Source organism: Entelurus aequoreus, linkage group LG02, assembly GCF_033978785.1.
Source record: "Entelurus aequoreus isolate RoL-2023_Sb linkage group LG02, RoL_Eaeq_v1.1, whole genome shotgun sequence".
Lineage (NCBI taxonomy): Eukaryota > Metazoa > Chordata > Actinopteri > Syngnathiformes > Syngnathidae > Entelurus > Entelurus aequoreus.
This window is the reverse complement of record NC_084732.1, coordinates 69,425,004-69,445,878: the sequence shown is the minus strand read 5'-3', so window position 1 is coordinate 69,445,878 and position 20,875 is coordinate 69,425,004. Positions and strand designations below refer to the sequence as shown.

The window sequence follows — 20,875 nt, the reverse complement described above, 5'->3', positions numbered from 1 at the left end:
TTTATTTTTTAGTGTGTTGTTCTTTTTTATCATTATTATTCAGAGCATACCAATAAAGTTAAAAAGTTAACATACCACATAATTACCCTCTGCATTTGACCCATCCCCCTGTTCCACCCCCTGGGAGGTGAGGGGAGCAGTGAGCAGCAGCGGTGGCCGTGCTTGGGAATCATTTTGGTGATTTAACCCCCAATTCCAACCCTTGATGCTGAGTGCCAAGCAGGGAGGTAATGGGTCCCATTTGTATAGTCTTTGGTATGACTCGGCCGGGGTTTGAACACACCACCTACTGATCTCAGGGTGGACACTCTAACCACATATAATATACACTATATTGCCAAAAGTATTTGGCCACCTGCCTTGACTCACATATGAACTTGAAGTGCTATCCCATTTCTAACCCATAGGGTTCAATATGATGCTAGTCCAACTTTTGCAGCTATTACAGCTTCAACTTTTCTGGGAAGGCTGTCCACCAGGTTGCGTAGTGTGTTTATAGGAATTTTCGACCATTCTTCCAAAAGCGCATCGGTGAGGTCACACACTGATGTTGGTCGAGAAGGCCTGGCTCTCAGTCTCCGTTCTAATTCATCCTGAAGGTGTTCTATCGGGTTCAGGTCAGGACTCTGTGCAGGCCAGTCAAGTCCATCCACACCAGACTCTGTCATCCATGTTTTTATGGACCTTGCTTTGTGCACTGGTGCACAGTCATGTTGGAAGAGGAAGGGGCCCGCTCCAAACTGTTCCTAAAAGGTTGGGTGCATTGAATTGTCCAAAATTATTTGGTATCCTGGAGCATTCAAAGTCCCTTTCACTGGAACTAAGGGGCCAAGCCCAACATCTGAAAAACAACCCCACACCATAATTCCTCATCCACCAAATTTCACACATGGGCACAATGCAGTCCGAAATCTACCGTTCTCCTGACAATCACCAAACTCAGACTCATCCATCAGATTGCCAGATGGAAAAGCGTGATTCATCACTCCAGAGAACGCATCTCTACTGCTCTAGAGTCCAGTGGCGACCACTGCATCCGAAGCTTTGCATTGGACTTGGTGATGTATGGCTTAGATACAGCTACTCGGCCACGGAAACCCATTCCATGAAGCTCTCTGCGTACTGTACGTGGGCTAATTGGAAGGTCACATGAAGTTTGGAGCTCTGTAGCAACTGACTGTGCAGAAAGTGGGGGACCTCTTTGCACTATGCGCTTCAGCATCCGCTGGCCCCTCTCTGTCAGTTTACGTGGCCTACAACTTCGTGGCTGAGTTGCTGTTGTTCCCAAACTCTTCCATTTTCTTATAATAAAGCCGACAGTTGACTGCTGGTTAGGACACCTGATTCTGATGATCTGGATGGGTGTCCAAATACTTTTGGGGATATAGTGTATATATTTAATATAAGAAATATAGTAATATCGAAGATGAATTACTTAAAAATACAGGAAAATATATATTTTTAAAGCAGAATTAGGCACATCCATAGTAAGCAACATTTGTAAGAGCAATCAAAATGTATAACAAACAATGTATTGCAATCAATGCATGCACGCCATCATCACTGTCTGGGACTCACTTGCTAAACCGCAGGCCTCCTGCATGCATGTGGCTCTGGATCGTCTGCCAGCGCCCAGCCTTGCTTCCCCCAGTCACCATGCTCCGAACGCTGTCACTGCGGCTGGGCCCTGCCCCTGCCCCAGCGCAAGCACCGACCCCGCTGTCACCGGCCCCCGGCGAGGGTCCAGCTCCGCCCTGCCCACACTTATCCACAGCCCCACTGAGACGGACAAACACGGGGGAAGGACCAAGAAAGGATACAAAGACGGAAGACGGACGGACGGTAGACGGACAAGGTTGGAGAGCAAGAGTAAGTCAATGATGTCGGACGCAACTGTTTCAAACGTGCGTTTTAGTTAACAACTTGTAGTGCTTTGAAGAAACGTAAAATAACACCTTCATTTGGGTGAATCATGCACACCGGGGGAGACGTTATCATCGCAATTAAGAGACTGCAGATGCGACGACATCAGACACTGGAAGAACACTCGTTTATCTCAATTTAAAAGACTCACCTGCAGATCGAGTTGAAAACAACTTTAGCAGAGGAATGTATGCAAAATGTTTGACACTGAAATGCAAAGACAGCAACATCCTGTCTGCCACAGTGTTAACGCCACAAAGACAGGACATACAAGACTAAATCTGGACAGCCAACATTTCGACACGACCACATTAAGGGTAAACTCGATGAGCTTGGCAGAACACCGGACTATTCTTTCTCGACTGTGCAACTTTTACTTTTACTGGCAAGCAGTTTCCCCCATGTGTCCCCTGCACTATCAGCCAAAAATGCTGCTAATATTGGAGTAACTGTATCAATAAAGGGTTTTCTCAGGAGAATTCAGAGGAACTGCACTGTAATGTGTATAAAAACTGACTTATCCTTCAGGTTGCTTGATTAAAAAAAGTTGTTCTGATAAATGGATTTTATGGATGTAATAAGCCATAATTGTTGATATCATTTAGAGACGGGATTTATGGCTCTGTAAAGGGAGCCAGATCTTTCCTTTCAAAGAGCCGTTCAAAAGACTAGATCGTTATTGCAGTTTTTGTTTTGTTTCATCAAGAAAACAATTAATTGTAGCAGTTTTAAGATATTATATGCATACTTGCCAACCCTCCCGGTTTTACCGGGAGACTCCCGGAATTCAGCGCCTCTCCCGATAACCTCCCGGAAGAAAATTTCTCCCAATAAACTCTCAGAATTCAGCCGGAGCTGGAGGCCACGCCCCCTCCAGCTCCATGCGGACCTGAGTGGGGACAGCGGCGACAGTCTGTTTTCACGTCCGCTTTCCCACGACAGCGTGCCTGCCCAATCACGTTATAACTGTACAATGATCGAGGGCGAGTTCTTGATTTCTTATGTGGGTTTATTGTTAGGCAGTTTCATTAACGTCCTCCCAGCGCGGTAACAACACACAACAACAGCAGTCACGTTTTTGTCTACCGTAAAGCAGTTTGTCTGCCGTAAACGGCAATGTTGTGACACTCTTAAACAGGACAATACTGCCATCTACTGGATAGCCTCCGGAACACTGAAATTCAAGTATTTCTTTTATTTATATATATAATAAAATAAATATATATAGCCAGAATTCACTGAAAGTCAAGTATTTCATACATATAAATATATATTTTTTTAATGAAATATATATGAAATACTCGACGAGTTGGTGAATTCAAGCTGTAGATATACTCCTCCAGTCTTAACCACGCTCCAACCACGCCCCCCGCCCACAGCCCCCCCACCTCCCGGAATCGAAGGTCTCAAGGTTGGCAAGTATGATTATATGGATCAAAATAATTTCAATTTACACCAATATAACTCTACGAGTGGGAATTGTTTTTAAATATTGGCTATTATTAAATTGTTGTTGAGTTTTCATTGTAAACATTCAGTTAGGTGTTGGCAAATCCTTATCACTGGTTTCATTCTCAGGCTAGCGGACTGTTCAATTTGTCCAAGAAGACGTTTCGCCTCTCATCCAAGTGGGCTTCATCATTCATGCTCACAGACTTAGATTGGTCAGATACACTTTAGCCCAGTAGTTCTCAAACTTTTTTTTTTTTTTACCAAGTATTACCTCAGAAAACACTTGACTCTACAAGTACCGCCATCATGGCCAACAGTAAAACACAGTAGCGTAGTAGGCCCAAGTATTCATTAAAAACGAGGCAGATATTTTGTTTAACAATTTTATTTAATATTTAACATTACATACAGTTTGAATAGTGATACCCCAGGAGGCACAAGACATTAAAACAACGTTGAGATCTTGTTGAATTAGGTCCTGACATTGAGCAACTCAAACCTAACATTGGAACAACATATTCTTGACGATGTTTAATCAATGTTGGTTTTTGACGTTGATTTGACCATTACATTTTGGTCATTTTCCAACCAATATTTTGACGTTGATTTGACCATTGAAATTTGGCATTTCCCATTGTTAGACATCAACGTTGTCTCAATTTACAAATAAAACCATAATAAAACATCAGTTTTAAAAGACATGTATGTTTCATCAACGTCTTGTGCCTGCTGAGACTGTGTTTGAATATAAGAAAATAAAACACTGTACTTTAATCAAGTGAGTCTTTGGCATACCACTAGAGAGAGCCTGTGTACCACTAGTGGTACATGTACCACAGTTTGAAAATCCCTGTTTTAGTCTATTCTAACAACTGTAGTCTATTTTTAATTTTCCCTGACCTAAAATACTTTGTGGCCTAATAGTATTTTACAATACTATAACAATACTATACACAAATGTATGTATGTATATAACAATTATAAATAAAACGAGAATAAAAATTAGGACACATTAGAAAAGTGAATACAAAACTGTACTGCCCTCCCTGGTGTGTACGCTTGAACTACTTTACATATTCTCATCAGAACAACGAACCAGAAAATTGACTGATTTTCTAGCGTGTAATGGCCGATGATCTGCATGTGTATGAAAAAATGTCTCCCAAACAAACTGCTATCAATTGTAAGTCGGTTCTCATCGTTCACTTAGAAGAACGAACGTCACCTCTCTACTATTGGTGTGTTCCTTTTGTACTGGGAAGTCGGAATTTATGAGTTTCTAGTCGGAAATTTCAACTGGAACGCCCCTCGAGGTCGGATTTCCTATTCGGAAAGTCGGCGCATTCTCAACACACCCGAGTTGGCTTCAAAGATGGCTGCTCTGAATGTAAACAATAATGTAAGCTTCTATAATATCCGTTATTTGCACTTCTGATTTGTTTTTGTCGCACTAAATCAGCTATATGCAATGTATTGTTGGACGTTAACATGTGGTAACGTTACCGTAGTGCAGGGGTCACCAACCTTTTTGAAACCAAAGGCTACTTCCTGGGTACTGATTAATGCGAAGGGCTACCAGTTAGATACACACTTAAATAAATTGCCAGAAGTAGCCAATTTGCTCAATTTACCTTTAACTCTGTTATTATTAATAATTAATGATATTTATCTTTGTGGAAACACTGATCATCTTAATGATTTCTCACAAATATATATATAGAAACAGATAAATATCAATATGCAACACTTTATTTTTATATTTTCTCTAAGTGCACATTTTTCAAATTGAACATTTTCAAATGATCACTTCTAAGACAGTCTTGTGAAATCACAATATCCCATTTTAACTAGCTAGCCACTAACATTTTTTAATGAATTACTTTGCACCATGTTTGTACAAATAATAACTCATGTAAAATACAAAAGTAAACTCTCAAATTTTTAAATCATGTCACACTTTGAACTGGACACCAAATCTGTCATCTGTTTCTTTGTCAGTTAGTGGGAAGCCTGGCATTGCATGCTGTTAACTAGTGTGTTGTACTCTGGTGTGTAACTTGACACTGCAACTCTGAGTGAGTCTTGCAGATGTGCATCAGTGAGGCGTCTTCTGTGTTTGTTCTTGATGAAGTTCATGTCAGAAAAGGCTGATTCACAAAGATAAGATTTTTCCTCATTGTTTGCGGAACCTTCTTAATCTTTTGGACATATTTTCACAGCAATCTGGCCTTAAGCTTAATTATGATGAATGTAAAATGTTAAGGATCGGAAATCTAAAGGGAACGTCCTTTCGAATGGAATGCAAAGTGCCTGTTTTGTGGACAGATGGACCAGTTAACATACTTAGTGTTGTTGTCCCAGAAAATCTGGAAGATCTAGGCTCAGTAAATTATGATAATCGACTAAGAAAGCTGGACAAAATTATGCAATTATGGAAAGGGAAATCCCTAACCTTGTATGGTAAAATGTCTATTGCCAACTCGTTAATTATTCCTTAATTTATTTATTTGTTTTTGTCATTATCAGCTCCATCACAAAACTTTTTTAAGATTTATGAGCGGAGGGTCTTCGATTTTGTCTGGAACGGCAAACCAGAAAAGATTAAAAGAAAGGTTTTGTACAAAGAGTATGAATATGGGGGCCTGAAAATTCTCAACCTTGAAGCTATGTGTCTGTCTTTAAAAGCATCAATTGTTCCAAAGATGTATTTAAACATTGAGTGGTACACAAGTGTCCTGTTGGACAAAAAACATGTACTGTATCAAAATAGATTGTATCCTTTTTTACAAGTGATCCCCTCCCAGAGAGTCTGCTGGGAAACATGGCGGGGTTCATAAAGGAAACAATCCACTCATGGTGGTGTTTTCAATTTTATGTGCCAGAAAAAAGAGACGATATTTTGCAGCAGTTAATATGGATGAACTCTAATATTGTAATAGATGGAAAGCCTTTCTTTTGGAAAAATATGTTTGAAAGAGGAATCATTTTTGTCAATGATATTATCAATGAGAATGGTAAAATTATGAAGTATGATGAATTTACAACTATGTATGGTGATGCTTGCTCAAGCTTTTCATTTTATCAACTAACTGGAGTAATTGGGAAAAGATGGAAACAAATAATTACTTATGGAACTACTAAATTATTAGTTTGTAAACCTCTAATAAGAAATTCTAGTTGGCAAAAAGGAACTAAAATAAATAGAAAAATATATAATTTTTATTTAATAAAGAAATCTTTGAAGGCTGCCTCATACAACACAAATGGAAAATGGGAGGACTTTTTTGACTGCCCGTTGCCATGGGATGCCATATTCAAACTAATCTATAAAACCACTATCGATGTGCAAAATCGTTATTTTCAAATTAAAATTATTTATAACTTCTTACCCACAGGGAAACTGTTAAAATTATGGAACATGACAGAGTCAGATGATTGCCGATTTTGTTGTCAGGAGCCTGAATCCACCCTGCATTTGTTTTGGTATTGACATATTGTGTCTTTGTTTTGGGTGGAAGTTGAAAAAATGTGTTTAAGGATTGGTTTGTTTATGAAGCTTAATGTGGTTTCTGTTATTTTAGGAGAGTTCATTGACAATCATGATTTAGTCAATTTAATTATAGTACTCGGTAAAATGTTTATTTTTAAGGCCAAAAACAGATATTCACTTAGTATTACTTTCTTTAAAACATTTATTCAGTATTTTCTAACTTTAGAAAGTTACATGGTTGAAAACGATAATGATGCCAAAAAACATTTAAAAAAAGGTGAGAAGTCCTCAAAGGCTTATTTTGAAAGTATAATTATGTTTATAGATTATATGATATCTGTTGTTGTGTTCCCTAATTTGAGTGACCTGGAGATAATCTGGACTGTACATAAATGCTTATTTTGAAAATGTAATTTTGTTTATAAATTATATGCAATCTGTTTTTTTCTGTGTACATGAATGAAGGTGTGTGTTGCTGAGTCCGACTTGGACATTATCTGGACTGGGCCTGGTTTAAAAAACCCTTTAAACAAATCTAATTTCATTGACAACCTGGTCTGTTGAAGATAAGGCCCTTTTTAAAAAAAATAAAAATAAAATAAGATGTATAACCCAAGATAAATAAATAAAAAACATTTTCTTGGATAAAAAAGAAAGTAAAACAATATAAAAATAATTACATAAAAAATAGTAATTAATGAAAATGTTAGTGGACCAGCAGCCTATACAATCATGTGTGCTTCAGGGACTGTGTCCCTTGCAGATGTGTTGTCTATGTTGTGGGAACCAGAATATTGGTAGCAGAAAGAAATAACCCCTTTTGTGTGAGTGGGTGTGGATGAGTGTGCATGGGGGAGGTTGTTTGGGTTGATGCACTGATTGAAAGTGTATCTTGTGTTTTTTCTATGTAGATTTAATTTAAAAAAAAAAAAAAAAAAAAAGGTTTTATTTTTAAAAAAAAAAATTTTTTTTAATTTTTTTATTTTTTAGAACAGGCCCGCGGGCGACTCATCTGGTCCTTACGGGCGACCTGGTGCCCGCGGGCACCGCGTTGGTGACCCCTGCCGTAGTGTAAACCACATTTTTTTTTAATGTGGTATACGTTCTACATCACTAGTAATAGCGTCTTTGTGATAGAAAGTTGCAGAAGGAGTGCATATTTTCCCATAAGTGGTTTATATTCAGACAAGGTAAGCGCAAAAATAGCTTTTGTGCATGTGGTCATCTTGATTTCTGACCACGTAACTGGAACACTCACAACTAGGCTGTGATGTCATTCCCTGCTCCGACTTCCAACTTCCGAGGTAAATGGAATGTAGCATACCCATTGCTTTGGAGCACAGTGGCGCTATGTGCTTTCCTTTAATGTACAATTTAGACTGACTGTCAACATTATTCAATGCCATGTATGTACAAATGAATTTAAATATATTTATGTCACATAACTGTTTTACAGTAGAATATCTATATAATCCTGAGAACCAGGGTTTGTGTGTTGCAAAACAGGACCATTTTCCCCCCAAAATGTATAACTTTGACAAAAGAAATAAATCATGGGTCTTGACATGCCTGTACGAGAAGTTCTTTTTTTGTGAACGTCACATTGCTCGGCTCGTTTCTCAGAATGTATGTACGGTATGTATTTGTACAGTTCAGATAATGGTTTATCATGTTTTTGGCATCACATTTATATAGTTATTGACAAAAAGGTAAAGCCCAAATTCAACCTTTACAAATCGAAGCATTGCAACATTTGATTGGGATCATGTTATGTAGGATTATTACATATTTATTTCTATCAAAATATGAGCAAGTAAAAAAAAAAATTGAATAACCCAGAATTATTGAGACATGTTTGACTGATTTGGTGGATATAAAGATTCCTTTTTTATTTATAAATTAAATTGTAAATGGGTATTTGGTGGGTAGATTTAGAAATGTATTGTATTGTACTGTATTTTGTATATTATATGATGATGTATATTTTAACTGTGGGTCCCTGTCCATAAGCTGTGTGCTTCTAGGATGACCTTTTTTCAGAACGGACTCTGATATTAACAAAAGAAACAATAATGAAATACAAAACTATGTCTGTCTGTAAATAAATAAATACATTGCAAAATAAACAATTGTGCTTATTGATCTGTATTAGTGTGCTAGAATACAATAATTATGGTAAATATTTAAAGTAAACTAAGAATAAAAACTTATTTTTGCATACTTTCCATACCAGCAGACACAAGACTTTGATACAACGTTGATTATACACACATGTCCTTTAAAACTGACTTTTAAACAATGTTGCAAAATAGTTGTAATTGTAAATTGAGTCCAACGTTGGATGCACGTTGTTGGTTGGGAAATGACCACATTTCATTGGTCAAATCAACGTCATAACTTGACAATGAATTAACGTTGTCAAAAAGCGCATTGTTTCAACGTTGTATTTGTGTCGTAGAGTATTGGTTGGGAAATGACCAAAATTAAATGGTGAAATCAACGTCAGAACCCAACATTGATTAAACGTTGTCAAAAACCATGTTGTTTCAACGTTATGCTTGAGTTGCTCTACGTCCGGACCTAATTAAACAAGTTCTCAATGTTGTTTTAATGTCTTGTGCCTGCTGGGATATGTTGAACTCCACAGGTGTAAATTGTATGGAAGAGAATAATATCTTGTAACAAAAGTTACTGTAACTTCCTTGTTACTGAAGGTAGGAAAGTGAGTTAGGAATTAAATAATCTGTGGTGTGTCAGTGAGCAAAATATGTAATATTGAGCATTATTTCACAGCATTATTGTATTCCACTTCATAATGTGAGATATGCTAGAAGTAGATGCATTGTGAAATACAAGATGCAGATGAAGAATAACATTTTTATTTCTAATACAAAATATGAGATGTGGACAGCAATATTTGCTTCATGTTCTGACAAAACAAGCATGTTCAGTTTGTTTGGGTTGAAATAAGTTATGCAAATAAATGTGACCAAAATGAGTAGCTCTTGGCCCATTTTTATTTTGTAAAAGTAGCTTGCACAGGAAAAAAGGTCGGAGTCCACTACAGAGGACGCTGGTTCCAAAGAGGAGATATGTCTATTCAGACAGGTTTTAAGGATAATAGATGGTTTTAGTGGTTGACTCGTGCTGGCAGATTGGTTTAGTGTCCACTCAGTGCTGTGAGTGTGAATGATTGTTTGTTTATATTTTACCTGTGGTTGACTGGCGATCAGTTAAAGGTGTAGTCCGCCATTAGGAATGGGCGATATGGCCTAATATTTATATTGCAATATATATTGCAGACTACTGCAATAACAATATATATATATATATATATATATATATATATATATATATATATATATATATATATATATATATATATATATATATATATATATATATATATCACAAAATGTTATTTGGAATGTAAATGATAATAGAACCATTTTCAAACAGGTTAAAAAGTTCCCACTTTAGTTGCTGACACATGCAGAAACATATCGCTTAATTTTCAGCAGTAATATTTTCTCAAAACTATTATTAATCTACTTGCCAATTTACTGTTAATATCTGGTTATGTTCTGTCGTAACATGGTTCAACTGTATCTACACATTACAATACTTAACATTTGTTTTGGGCGATACTACAAATTGGGGTATCGATGCAATATCAAGTAGTTACAGGGGCAGTATTGTCTATGACAATGCTGATACTTTGGGCACCTCACGATTTGATTACGATTACGATTCAGGAGCTACAATTTGATTACAAATCGATTATTGATGCATCTTTAATTTATGTATAATGATGCTGTTTTACATTTATTTTTGTTTCACTAAATAAGCGTTTATCACTTGCAACTTTAAAAAACTCCCAATTCATTTGGAATAAAAAAACAGTTAAATTAATTCCCACATTTATTAAATTAATGAAAAATTGTGCAACACTGCAATTAAGGAGCTGGTCGGCTCTCTCGATGATGTGGCTCGCTGCAGTCAGCCAAATTTTAAAACTCTCTGCATTACTTCATTTACAATAAATACATTTATTATCGATTATTGGCGTTTACTAATTCTATAATCTATTACGATAACGATTCTATAATCGTTCATGTCCGAATTTAGATGCATCTAAAATTGATTATTTCCCCTACCTCTACTGATACTTATATTTGAAATGTTCAAGATCATGAACACATTTTTGATCTCAATTATAATCAGACAAAAACACAGGATGGCAGTGTAACAATATCAATTAAATATTTAATATTTCCTGCTATTGGCTCTGATTTGAATCCTTTGGATTTTGTCCTTAAAGTCCACCTGTTTGTAAACAATATCACAAACAACAAAATATTTTTTCGAAAATAAAAAAATATCAATCCAACCACTGTAGTAAGACGTATTGTTAATGTCGTCTTTTGTATCGATCCGCCCACCTCTGTTTACATTCAAGAGTTGTAGCTTAGCGGTTAGCTTATAGTTTTACGGTGTGTAGTGTAACATGTTTAGCTATTTGTCGTCCTCCAGGGATGTCACTTGTAAGAAACAGTTCATTTGCCGCCATGGAGGTGAGGATTAGTGATTCGGAAGTGGCTTTGCACTATGGAGAGACGTTAGCCGCTAGCAAGAATGCTACACTGCGTTGAGGACTCGTTTGTTCGCTTGTCACGGTCACATTTGCTGTACGCAGCTAGAATATGTCATCAACAGGCATTATCACAATATACTGATGGTATGACAAGCTTTATCGTCTGTCAAATTCATATTTATATCATATATCATCTATATCGCGTCGTCCACCTCTGTTTACATTCAAGAGTTCTAGCTTAGCGGTTAGCTTATAGTTTTACGGTGTGTAGTGTAACATGTTTAGCTATTTGTCGTCCTCCAGTGATTTTACTTGTAAGAAACAGTTCATTTGTCGCCGTGGAGGCGAGGATTAGTGATTTAGAAGTGGCTTTGCACTATGGAGAGATGTTAGCCGGGGACTCGTTTGTTCGCTTGTCACTGTCACATCAACAGGCATTATCACAATATACTGATACTATTACAAGCTTTATTGTTTGTCCAATTCATATTATTTATATCATATATCGTCTATATTGCGTCGTCCACCTTTTGCCCAAAGTCAACTGGGATAGGCTCCAGTTCCCCGAGACTCTGATCAGTTTAAGAGGTAGAGTTTCACAGTATGCCGTGGAAGGAGTGTTATTAACAGGGCTCGGTTTCCCTAAAAGCAAACTGTTAGTGAACAGTTCTGGAGACAACTACTGAGCGCGGAGGGAGACGGTGTCAGGGGTGAGAAGGGTATGGTCGCACATGACGCCACACAGACACAAAAACAACATGACTGTGGCAAAAACAGCACCTTTGGGAATTCGGACTTAAACAAGATAGAGGTTTTGTTAAAAGATCGAGATTTGCTCTGTAAGGGTCGTCTGTCTCCATGGTAACGCTTCATGTAAAATGCTGCACGGGTAACGGTAAAGAGGGTCTAATGAATGATGCAATCAAACCCTAGCACCAAAAGTTAATTTCTTGCCTTGACAATGACAACGTCCATATATTTACAATTTAGGAGCCTTAATTCTTTTGACTGTTACCAGGAAAAAGAAAAAAGCCCCGGTATCACTAGGGAGGATGTGCATGGCAGTTGATATTCCTCCCAATATGAGGAAAGGCCCTCCAATCCACAGCAATATCGAGGGATGCTTGCACACAGCTCTATCAGCATTGCATACTAAACACATCACACAGTGGACATGCCTGAATGGAAAAACATGAGGATCACCAGGAATGAGAGAAGACTTGTGATAAAAGGTGCTCGCCAGCATAAGATACAACTTGAGACTTGTGTACTTTTTTAGCTAAAACCGTTGGATGTACAGTGGAACTTCGATTTACGAACCCCTCGTTGTATGAACTTTTTCGATTCACTGACCACAGACCGAATAAAAATATCCTTTGCTGTACAAATTTTGTCTCAGCGTACAAACAGTTTATCCATCCATTGTGAGCCCGGCAGCACATCCATTGTCTGATCTATCGCTCAATCAGTCAGCAGGGCAGTACTGTCGTTAGCTACTGGGCTAATTCCTAATTTGAATGCTTTTAAGTGTTTTTTAGCTTTTTTGCAGCATGTTTCTAGTTTTGCTTGCGATGTGTGGTATCCAAATCATTGTCATTACTTCCTCCTATCATCCCCCTCGCTGCACAGAAAAGATTAGCCAACAAAGTAAATTGGATTTTTTTTTTTTAAATTCCTAATCATTGAAGCACCTGGCTGTTAAAATGAAGGAGTTTTGTGATTCAAACTGTGAGTGCACCACAGGGCTTGTGACAGTGTTTGTGTGTGGCCAGGTCGGCTGCAAATGAGGACAGTTCAGCAAGTTATTGTTATGACTTTGTTATTGTACAGAAAGTTGATCCATCACCCCCTTGTTATGTTTGTTTGATATACGGGACTGCCGGGGTTCCCATTTGGTCGATCGTGAGCTATCGGTCAATTGCGGACTGTGTGTCGGTCGATCGCAAGGCAATGATAAAAAAAAATAGACCAAAGAATTACCGATCATAAATCTTCACTTTGACATCACCGATGTCACTTCGGTCACTTGATTGACATACATGACAGCCGAGGGTATTGTGAGATGACCGCTGGCTGGTGTGAGCTCAGTATGAAGAAAAAATCCCGCCAGAAACACTTTATTTCAACACAGACTCCATACTTGCTGTCAAAAAAGTAAAAATCGACGCTATCTATATATATATATATATATATATATATATATATATATATATATATATATATATATATATATATATATATATATATATATATATATATATATATACATATTTATATAAATAAATAAATGATAAATGGGTTATACTTGACAGTATTTCCACATTCACCCATTCACACACACATTCACACACTGATGGCGGGAGCTGCCATGCAAGGTGCTAACCAGCAGCCATCAGGAGCAAGGGTGAAGTGTCTTGCCCAAGGACACAACGGACGTGACTAGGATGGTAGAAGGTGGGGATTGAACCCCAGTAACCAGCAACCCTCCGATTGCTGGCACGGCCACTCTACCAACTTCGCCACACCGTATATATATATATATACAGTATGTATATATATATATATATATATGTATATATATATATGTATATATATATATATATATATATATATATATATATATATATATATATATATATATATATATATATATATATATATATATATATATATATATATATATATATATATACATACATATATATATATATATATATATATATATATATATATATATATATATATATATATATATATATATATATACACACATAAACATATATTTATATATATTCATATGTATATATACATTAATATATATAAACATATATTTATATATATTCATATGTATATATACATTAATATATATATATATATATATATATATATATATATATATATATATATATATATATATATATATATATATATATACATATTAATGTACATATATATTTTTTTTGTATATATACATATATATATATATGTTTGTGTGTATATATTTATATATTTATGTATATTATATATGTGTATATATGTGTGTGTATGTATATTTATTTATACATTTATATATGTGTATATATTTACATATTTATGTATATTATATATGTGTACATATGTGTGTGTATATATATTTATTTATACATTTATATATATATATATATATATATATATATATATATATATATATATATATATATATATATATATGTATATATATATATATATATATATATATATATATATATATATATATATATATATATGTATATATATATATATATATATATATAATACCTATATATGTATTTAAATATACATATATGTATTATATATATATAAATATATACATATATATACATGTATGAATATATATATATATATATATATACATACACACAAACAAAAATTATATATATATAATATATATATATAATATTATATATAATATATAATTATATATAATATATATATATGTATATATATATATATATATATATATATATATATATATATATATATATATATATACACACACATATGTATATATATATATATATATATATATATATATATATATATATATATATATATATATATATATATATACACAAATATGTACATATATACACATAAACCTAAATAAATATATATATATAATATACATAAATATCTACATATATACACAAAAACATATATATGTACATGCATATATATACAGTATATGTATGTATATATACACACATATATATATATATATATATATATATATATATATATATATATATATATATATATATATATATATATATATATATATATATATATATATATATATATATATATATATATATATATATATATATATATATATACATTAGGGATGTCCGATAATGGCTTTTTGCCGATATCCGATATCCCGATACTGTCCAACTCTTAATTACAGATACCGATATGCGATGAGGTGGCGACTTGTCCAGGGTGTACCCCGCCTTCCGCCCGATTGTAGCCGAGATAGGCTCCAGCGCCCCCCGCGACCCCGAAGGGAATAAGCGGTAGAAAATAGATGGATGGATGGATATCAACCGATACCGATATCAACCGATACCGATATATACAGTCGTGGAATCAACACATTATTTTGCCTAATTTGGACAACCAGGTATGGTGAAGACAAGGTCTTTTTTTTTTAAATATATAAAATAAAATAAGATAAATAAATTAAAAACATTTTCTTGAATAAAAAAGAAAGTAAAACAATAAAAAACAGTTATATAGAAACTAGTAATTAATGAAAATTAGTAAAATTAACTGTTAAAGGTTAGTACTATTAGTGGACCAGCAGCACGCACAATCATGTGTGCTTACTTGCAGACTGTATTGATCTACCGGTATAGTGATATATAATGTAGGAACAAGAATATTAATAACAGAAAGAAACAACCCTTTTGTGTGAATGAGTGTGAAAGGGGGAGGGAGGTTTTTTGGGTTGGTGCACTAATTGAATGTGTATCTTGTGTTTTTTATGTCGATTTAATAAAAAAATTAAATTAAATTAAAAAAACGATACCGATAATAAATAAAAAAACAATACCGATAATTTCCGATACTACATTTTAAAGCATTTATATATATATATATATATATATATATATATATATATATATATATATATATATATATATATATATATATATATATATATATATATATATATATATATATATATATATATATATATATATATATATATATATATATAATACATTGGAGGCTCATTAGCTTGTATGGGCTAGTTTTCCGAGACCTTTATTTTGTTGGATGGAGCAGCATTTTTATTGTGAAAACAGGAACTGTGCGGTCCGTCTTTATTTTTTTGAAGCAGTTACGTAGAGAAAGTCTGTGTTGAAATAAAAAGTGTTTCTCATGTTTTATTTTCATTTTGAGCTCACACCAGCCAGCGATCATCTCAGAAGACCCCTCCCTGACTTCTGTTGAGGCTGGAACACAGTATTTAAGTTTATTGTTTCATTTGGAGAAATTGACTTATATATATGTATGAAATGTTCTTTTTATGAGCCCTGTCCATAAATCGAGGTTCCACTGTTTTTTACTTTAACCTCAAGTGTCTTGTTCAATTGAGCATTATGGTTAGCGTTCACACTTTTCAAGGTGTGTGTGAATGTCCCTTTCCCCTTAAGGCATACCCAGATTAGGACACAACTCACAAGCGATGTGTGAGACTCACTTGGGTGTTAGTCGAGGGTCTCCGTAGGGGGCGTAGGGAGACATGTTTAAAAGAAACTCCTTAGGTGGGTAGGAGCTCCACCTCTGTTGCACATTGCTGCTGTCATTGTTATTCCAAAAGTCTCTGTCTAGTTCACTGTGGTCAGAAAGAGTGACAAAGACAATTACTCAACGCAAGACACAGAGATACATAGACATTCATATTTCAATAGTAGGAACATTAAAATTCCTGCATGATGTTCTACAGTTTGCATTAGATAACGAAAAAAATATGCACATGCCCTTCCACAACTTACACTAAAAGATTAGCTTTCTACTCAGAAAGTGTTGTTGAACGAGATACCTCACCATAGATCATTTTCATATGTCCCCATCTACAGATTTCCCCTGTCACCTACTTGATGGCTTTATTTTCCCCTCGACCTCTCACAGACTCCGGAGAGTTGGCAGCTTCAACACCAGGTTTATTCCTCTTCCCCTGTAGAGAGAGTGACGGCAATACATCAGGTGATATACTGCATGTAAGTATATTGGTCAAATGGACACTTGTCGGTGCTAAGGCGTGTAGGAATATACTCTCCTGAGCAAAATAATAGGAACTTGTTTGCAAAAGTAGAGGATGAAATATGTCAAAAGAAGAAACAGAATGCAGGGTAGACAATTTACTGACAAAGATGATTCTGGGAAAAGGGAAGCATCAGCCCAGATTGGCAATGCCGGAGCTTTAGGAAACTGGTACTACAGTCACCAAGCAGGGACATTGATGACACACATTGCTGTAATAGATTGAGATCCTGCAGTGGAAACATTCTGCTTTAGGGCTCTCGCTACAGGAAGACTTGACCACACTCAGGTGCTGATGAACAGGCCGTAGAATCCTTATAATCTTGGATGAGAACCTCCTGCTGCTGAGGCGCCCCACACCGCCCTCTACATCCACCCTCCTCGTCGGTTTCAGAAGTGGCTAAACCACGGTCGCAGCCCACGCCTGCTGCCAAAGAACCACTCCTGCGCTTTTAGTCCTTCTCTTCGGCAACAGAAATGGCTTACTCGCCGTTGCCACCTTCCTCTCATGACGATGGCATCATCTATTTCGCCAGCAACGCCACTGATTGTCATCCAATGGTTGCTGGGAAGCCGGCTCTGGATAAGGGGTTGTCTTTCCATTCCGTGCCTAGTGATCCGTAGCCATTCTTCCTGCTTCCCACCCTGTGTGACATTGACCTTCAGACGCCTGAGATCTGTTCCTTGGGGGGGGAATACTGTCATGCACTGCTTGACAGTTTTTGTCTTCTGTGTTGGTGTTTCCTGCTCTCTCCTAATTTTCTATTTTGTATTCTTATTGTGTCATTTGTTTCCTGTTTTTTTTTTGCGGTTTTTAGCTCTCTATTTTTTGTTCCAGGAGGCTGGTCCTAATTTGTTATTTGTAGGCTTTTTAGGCACAGTGTTTGGACGTTGGCATTTGCTGGATCATTGCATGTGTTTTCCCTGATGTTACCCAAGTTTCCTGGGGGTTTCTTTGTGTTTGATGGTCTTTGTGACTCGTTACTTCCACGTATTTCTTCTCCTTGCTGTGCTTTTGTTACGGTTTTGCAATTTCGCATGAACCACCGCTGGTCTTTCCTGTTTGGACGCCATATATGCTTCCAATTCCGGCATGAAAGCCTGGTCCATCTCTCTCTCCGGTTCAGAACGGGTCAGTCGGGACTACTCGGCCTCCAGTTTGATGAGTGGTGCCGCTCCCATCCCCAGTTCTGATAGGAACACTTTAGCGTCCAGTACGGTCAGGACAGCTGCAGCCTCCCCTTGGACTTTGGCTTTTGCTGGATCGTTGTGTATGTTTTCCATGATGTTTCCTGAGTTTCATGGAGTTATTTTTTTGTTTACATTCACTGCATTACTTCCATGTACTATTAATTCTTCTCATTGCGGTGCTTATGTTACTGCTACTGTTGCAACGTTCCTCAATCCACCAGCCCTTTCTTTTCTGGCGAGGCAGCCTGAGATTAGATAACTGCTTCCAGTTTCAGCAAGAGTCCATTTATTTTTACCGTTCTGACTCGGTGGTTGGGACTACTCCAGCCTACAGTTCCAGGACTATGGCTGGAACCCCTCTCCCCTCTCCAGTACAGACAGTACCAAGCTAGTACTGGCGGGATGTCAGGAACCCCCACACCCCCACTTGGACTTTGGTGTTTGCTGCATCATTGCATATGTTTTCACTGATAATTCCGAGTTTCATGTCGCTTCTTTATTGTTTTCCATCCATCCATCCATCCATTTTCTACCACTTGTCCCTTTCTGGGGTCGCGGGGTGTGCTGGAGCCTATTTCACTGGCTTAATTTTTTTTCCCTTCTGGTGCTTTTGTTACTGTTTCACTTTTTTGTATGGCTTTTTGCCTTCACTCAAACAGCCGTAAGCATGAAACATTATTTGTTCCTGCACTAAGTCTCTACAGGGTCTCTGCAGGTTTCAACAAGTCACATGTAAGACTTTTAAGACTTTAAGACCACAATGAATATAATTTATGACCATTTCACATCCATACGGGAAAAAAAAGTACAAAGACAAAAGAAAATCAGAGGGCCAGAATGAATTGTAATTGTCTGAATTCATTCACTGCTCTTTCACATTGAAAACAACATGGTTCAACTAACTAAATACACCGGAAGACTCTCTATTGTAAACTACTGGTAATCGAAAAAAATATTAGCAAACATCATGACAGCCATTTTTCAGATTTGCCATAGAACTTTGTTCTTGCAAAAGGTGTAGTGTGCCCTTATATCAAGTGTTTTCATGTAACAACAACCAGAACGTCAGCAATGGTAGAGGAAAGCACAACAGTATATTGTCTGTGAAATGGACTGTTAGCATCCGTGCTAAAGCTAAATAACTACATTTTGCAGTGTTTTTGCGGCTGTAAAATTTGAGCAAACAGATAAAAAACATCTATAGTGCTACTACTATATCTGCACAAACTGAACGTGCAGACAGAGCGATTGTCTAAAAAGCAAGAAGGCGATAATGGCTTGCGAGCCTTAAACATAATTTGGATGTGAATAATGGAGATAACATTCAAATTTGCTCAGCTCATTTTGTATCTGGTATGTATGAATATAGATATTACCATTTATTGGTGACTTATTTGAAAACATTTTGCATACAAAACAAGGCCTAGTTTTTATTTAAGCATCAAATATGAAATTTGCAACTTTTTCTTGCTTTCATCATCCCACCATAAACTGCGTGTAAACACTAAACAGACAACGTTTTCAGATTTTAATGTCATTTGCTGTATAAACTTGGAGAAAAGAGAAGCTAACCTGAAATTATTGGAATAAATAATATAAATAATGTAAGAGAAATGTGGTTTTCATGGTTTTCTGCTGTGAATACACTACTACCACTGAGAAATTAGCGTGCGCTTACCGTATATAATAGTATTATTTCACTAGTAAACATCTCTTATTGATCTCCTTAAGCAATTGGTGCCACTTTACTTCTATAGTTGTGCAAGTGTTTGTGGTGTTCCAGCCTCTTTTGACACAGACTTATCCGGGATTTTTGACATTTACATAATCATTCCATTCACTTTCACTGCAATGTTTACAAACCTCCTCGCTGGCTCCACCTACGGGTCCTAAACACTTTATACATTTCCATCCACCGGCTTTGACCATGCATTAAAACACTTAATCGTTGAACTTGTCCTTACCTATCTTATGCAGGTCATTTGGCTTTGCTGTGGGTCTTTGTTAAGTTTTCTCTGCTGCTATGTTAGGCTTGTAACAACGCACCACTGCACACGCACAGTTGGTGCACGATAATTTCTGACCGTGCAGCACAGGTAGCCTACTTTAGTTCCGTTTCGTAGTTCTGTTATAGCGTCCTCAAAAATCAAAACATTTAAAAGCAAGACTGAAGTTTATGCATGTCCTAAATAAAAGTAACGTTAATAGATTTTTAAAACTTAAAAATTGTATATACAACTTTTTATGCGATTTTCGGTGAATTTTAGACATTTTAAGGACTACATTTAAATAGTTTAATGTAAGACTTTTTAAGACCCTATGGATACCCTGCTCTAATCCTGATATAATGCAACATGCCACATCATAATACTGGAAGACTTTCTATTGTAAACTACTGGTAATTGAAAAAAATA

General features: G+C 36.1%; 1 protein-coding gene across 4 annotated transcripts in view; it reads right to left on the bottom strand.

Annotated features, from left to right (window-relative positions):
- LOC133638605 (synaptotagmin-7-like) overlaps positions 1-20,875 on the bottom strand; it is a 452,289-nt gene that overhangs the window by 204,739 nt on the left and 226,675 nt on the right. For 3 of the 4 annotated variants that reach the window (XM_062031397.1, XM_062031416.1, XM_062031410.1), the window contains 3 exons: positions 17,105-17,184; positions 16,708-16,842; positions 1,579-1,779 (listed from right to left, as the gene is read on the bottom strand). In XM_062031397.1, the coding sequence (XP_061887381.1) occupies positions 1,579-1,779; positions 16,708-16,842; positions 17,105-17,184 (416 nt within the window). The remainder of the gene's footprint in view (positions 1-1,578; positions 1,780-16,707; positions 16,843-17,104; positions 17,185-20,875) is intronic. The other variant, XM_062031405.1, reaches the window with a different exon arrangement.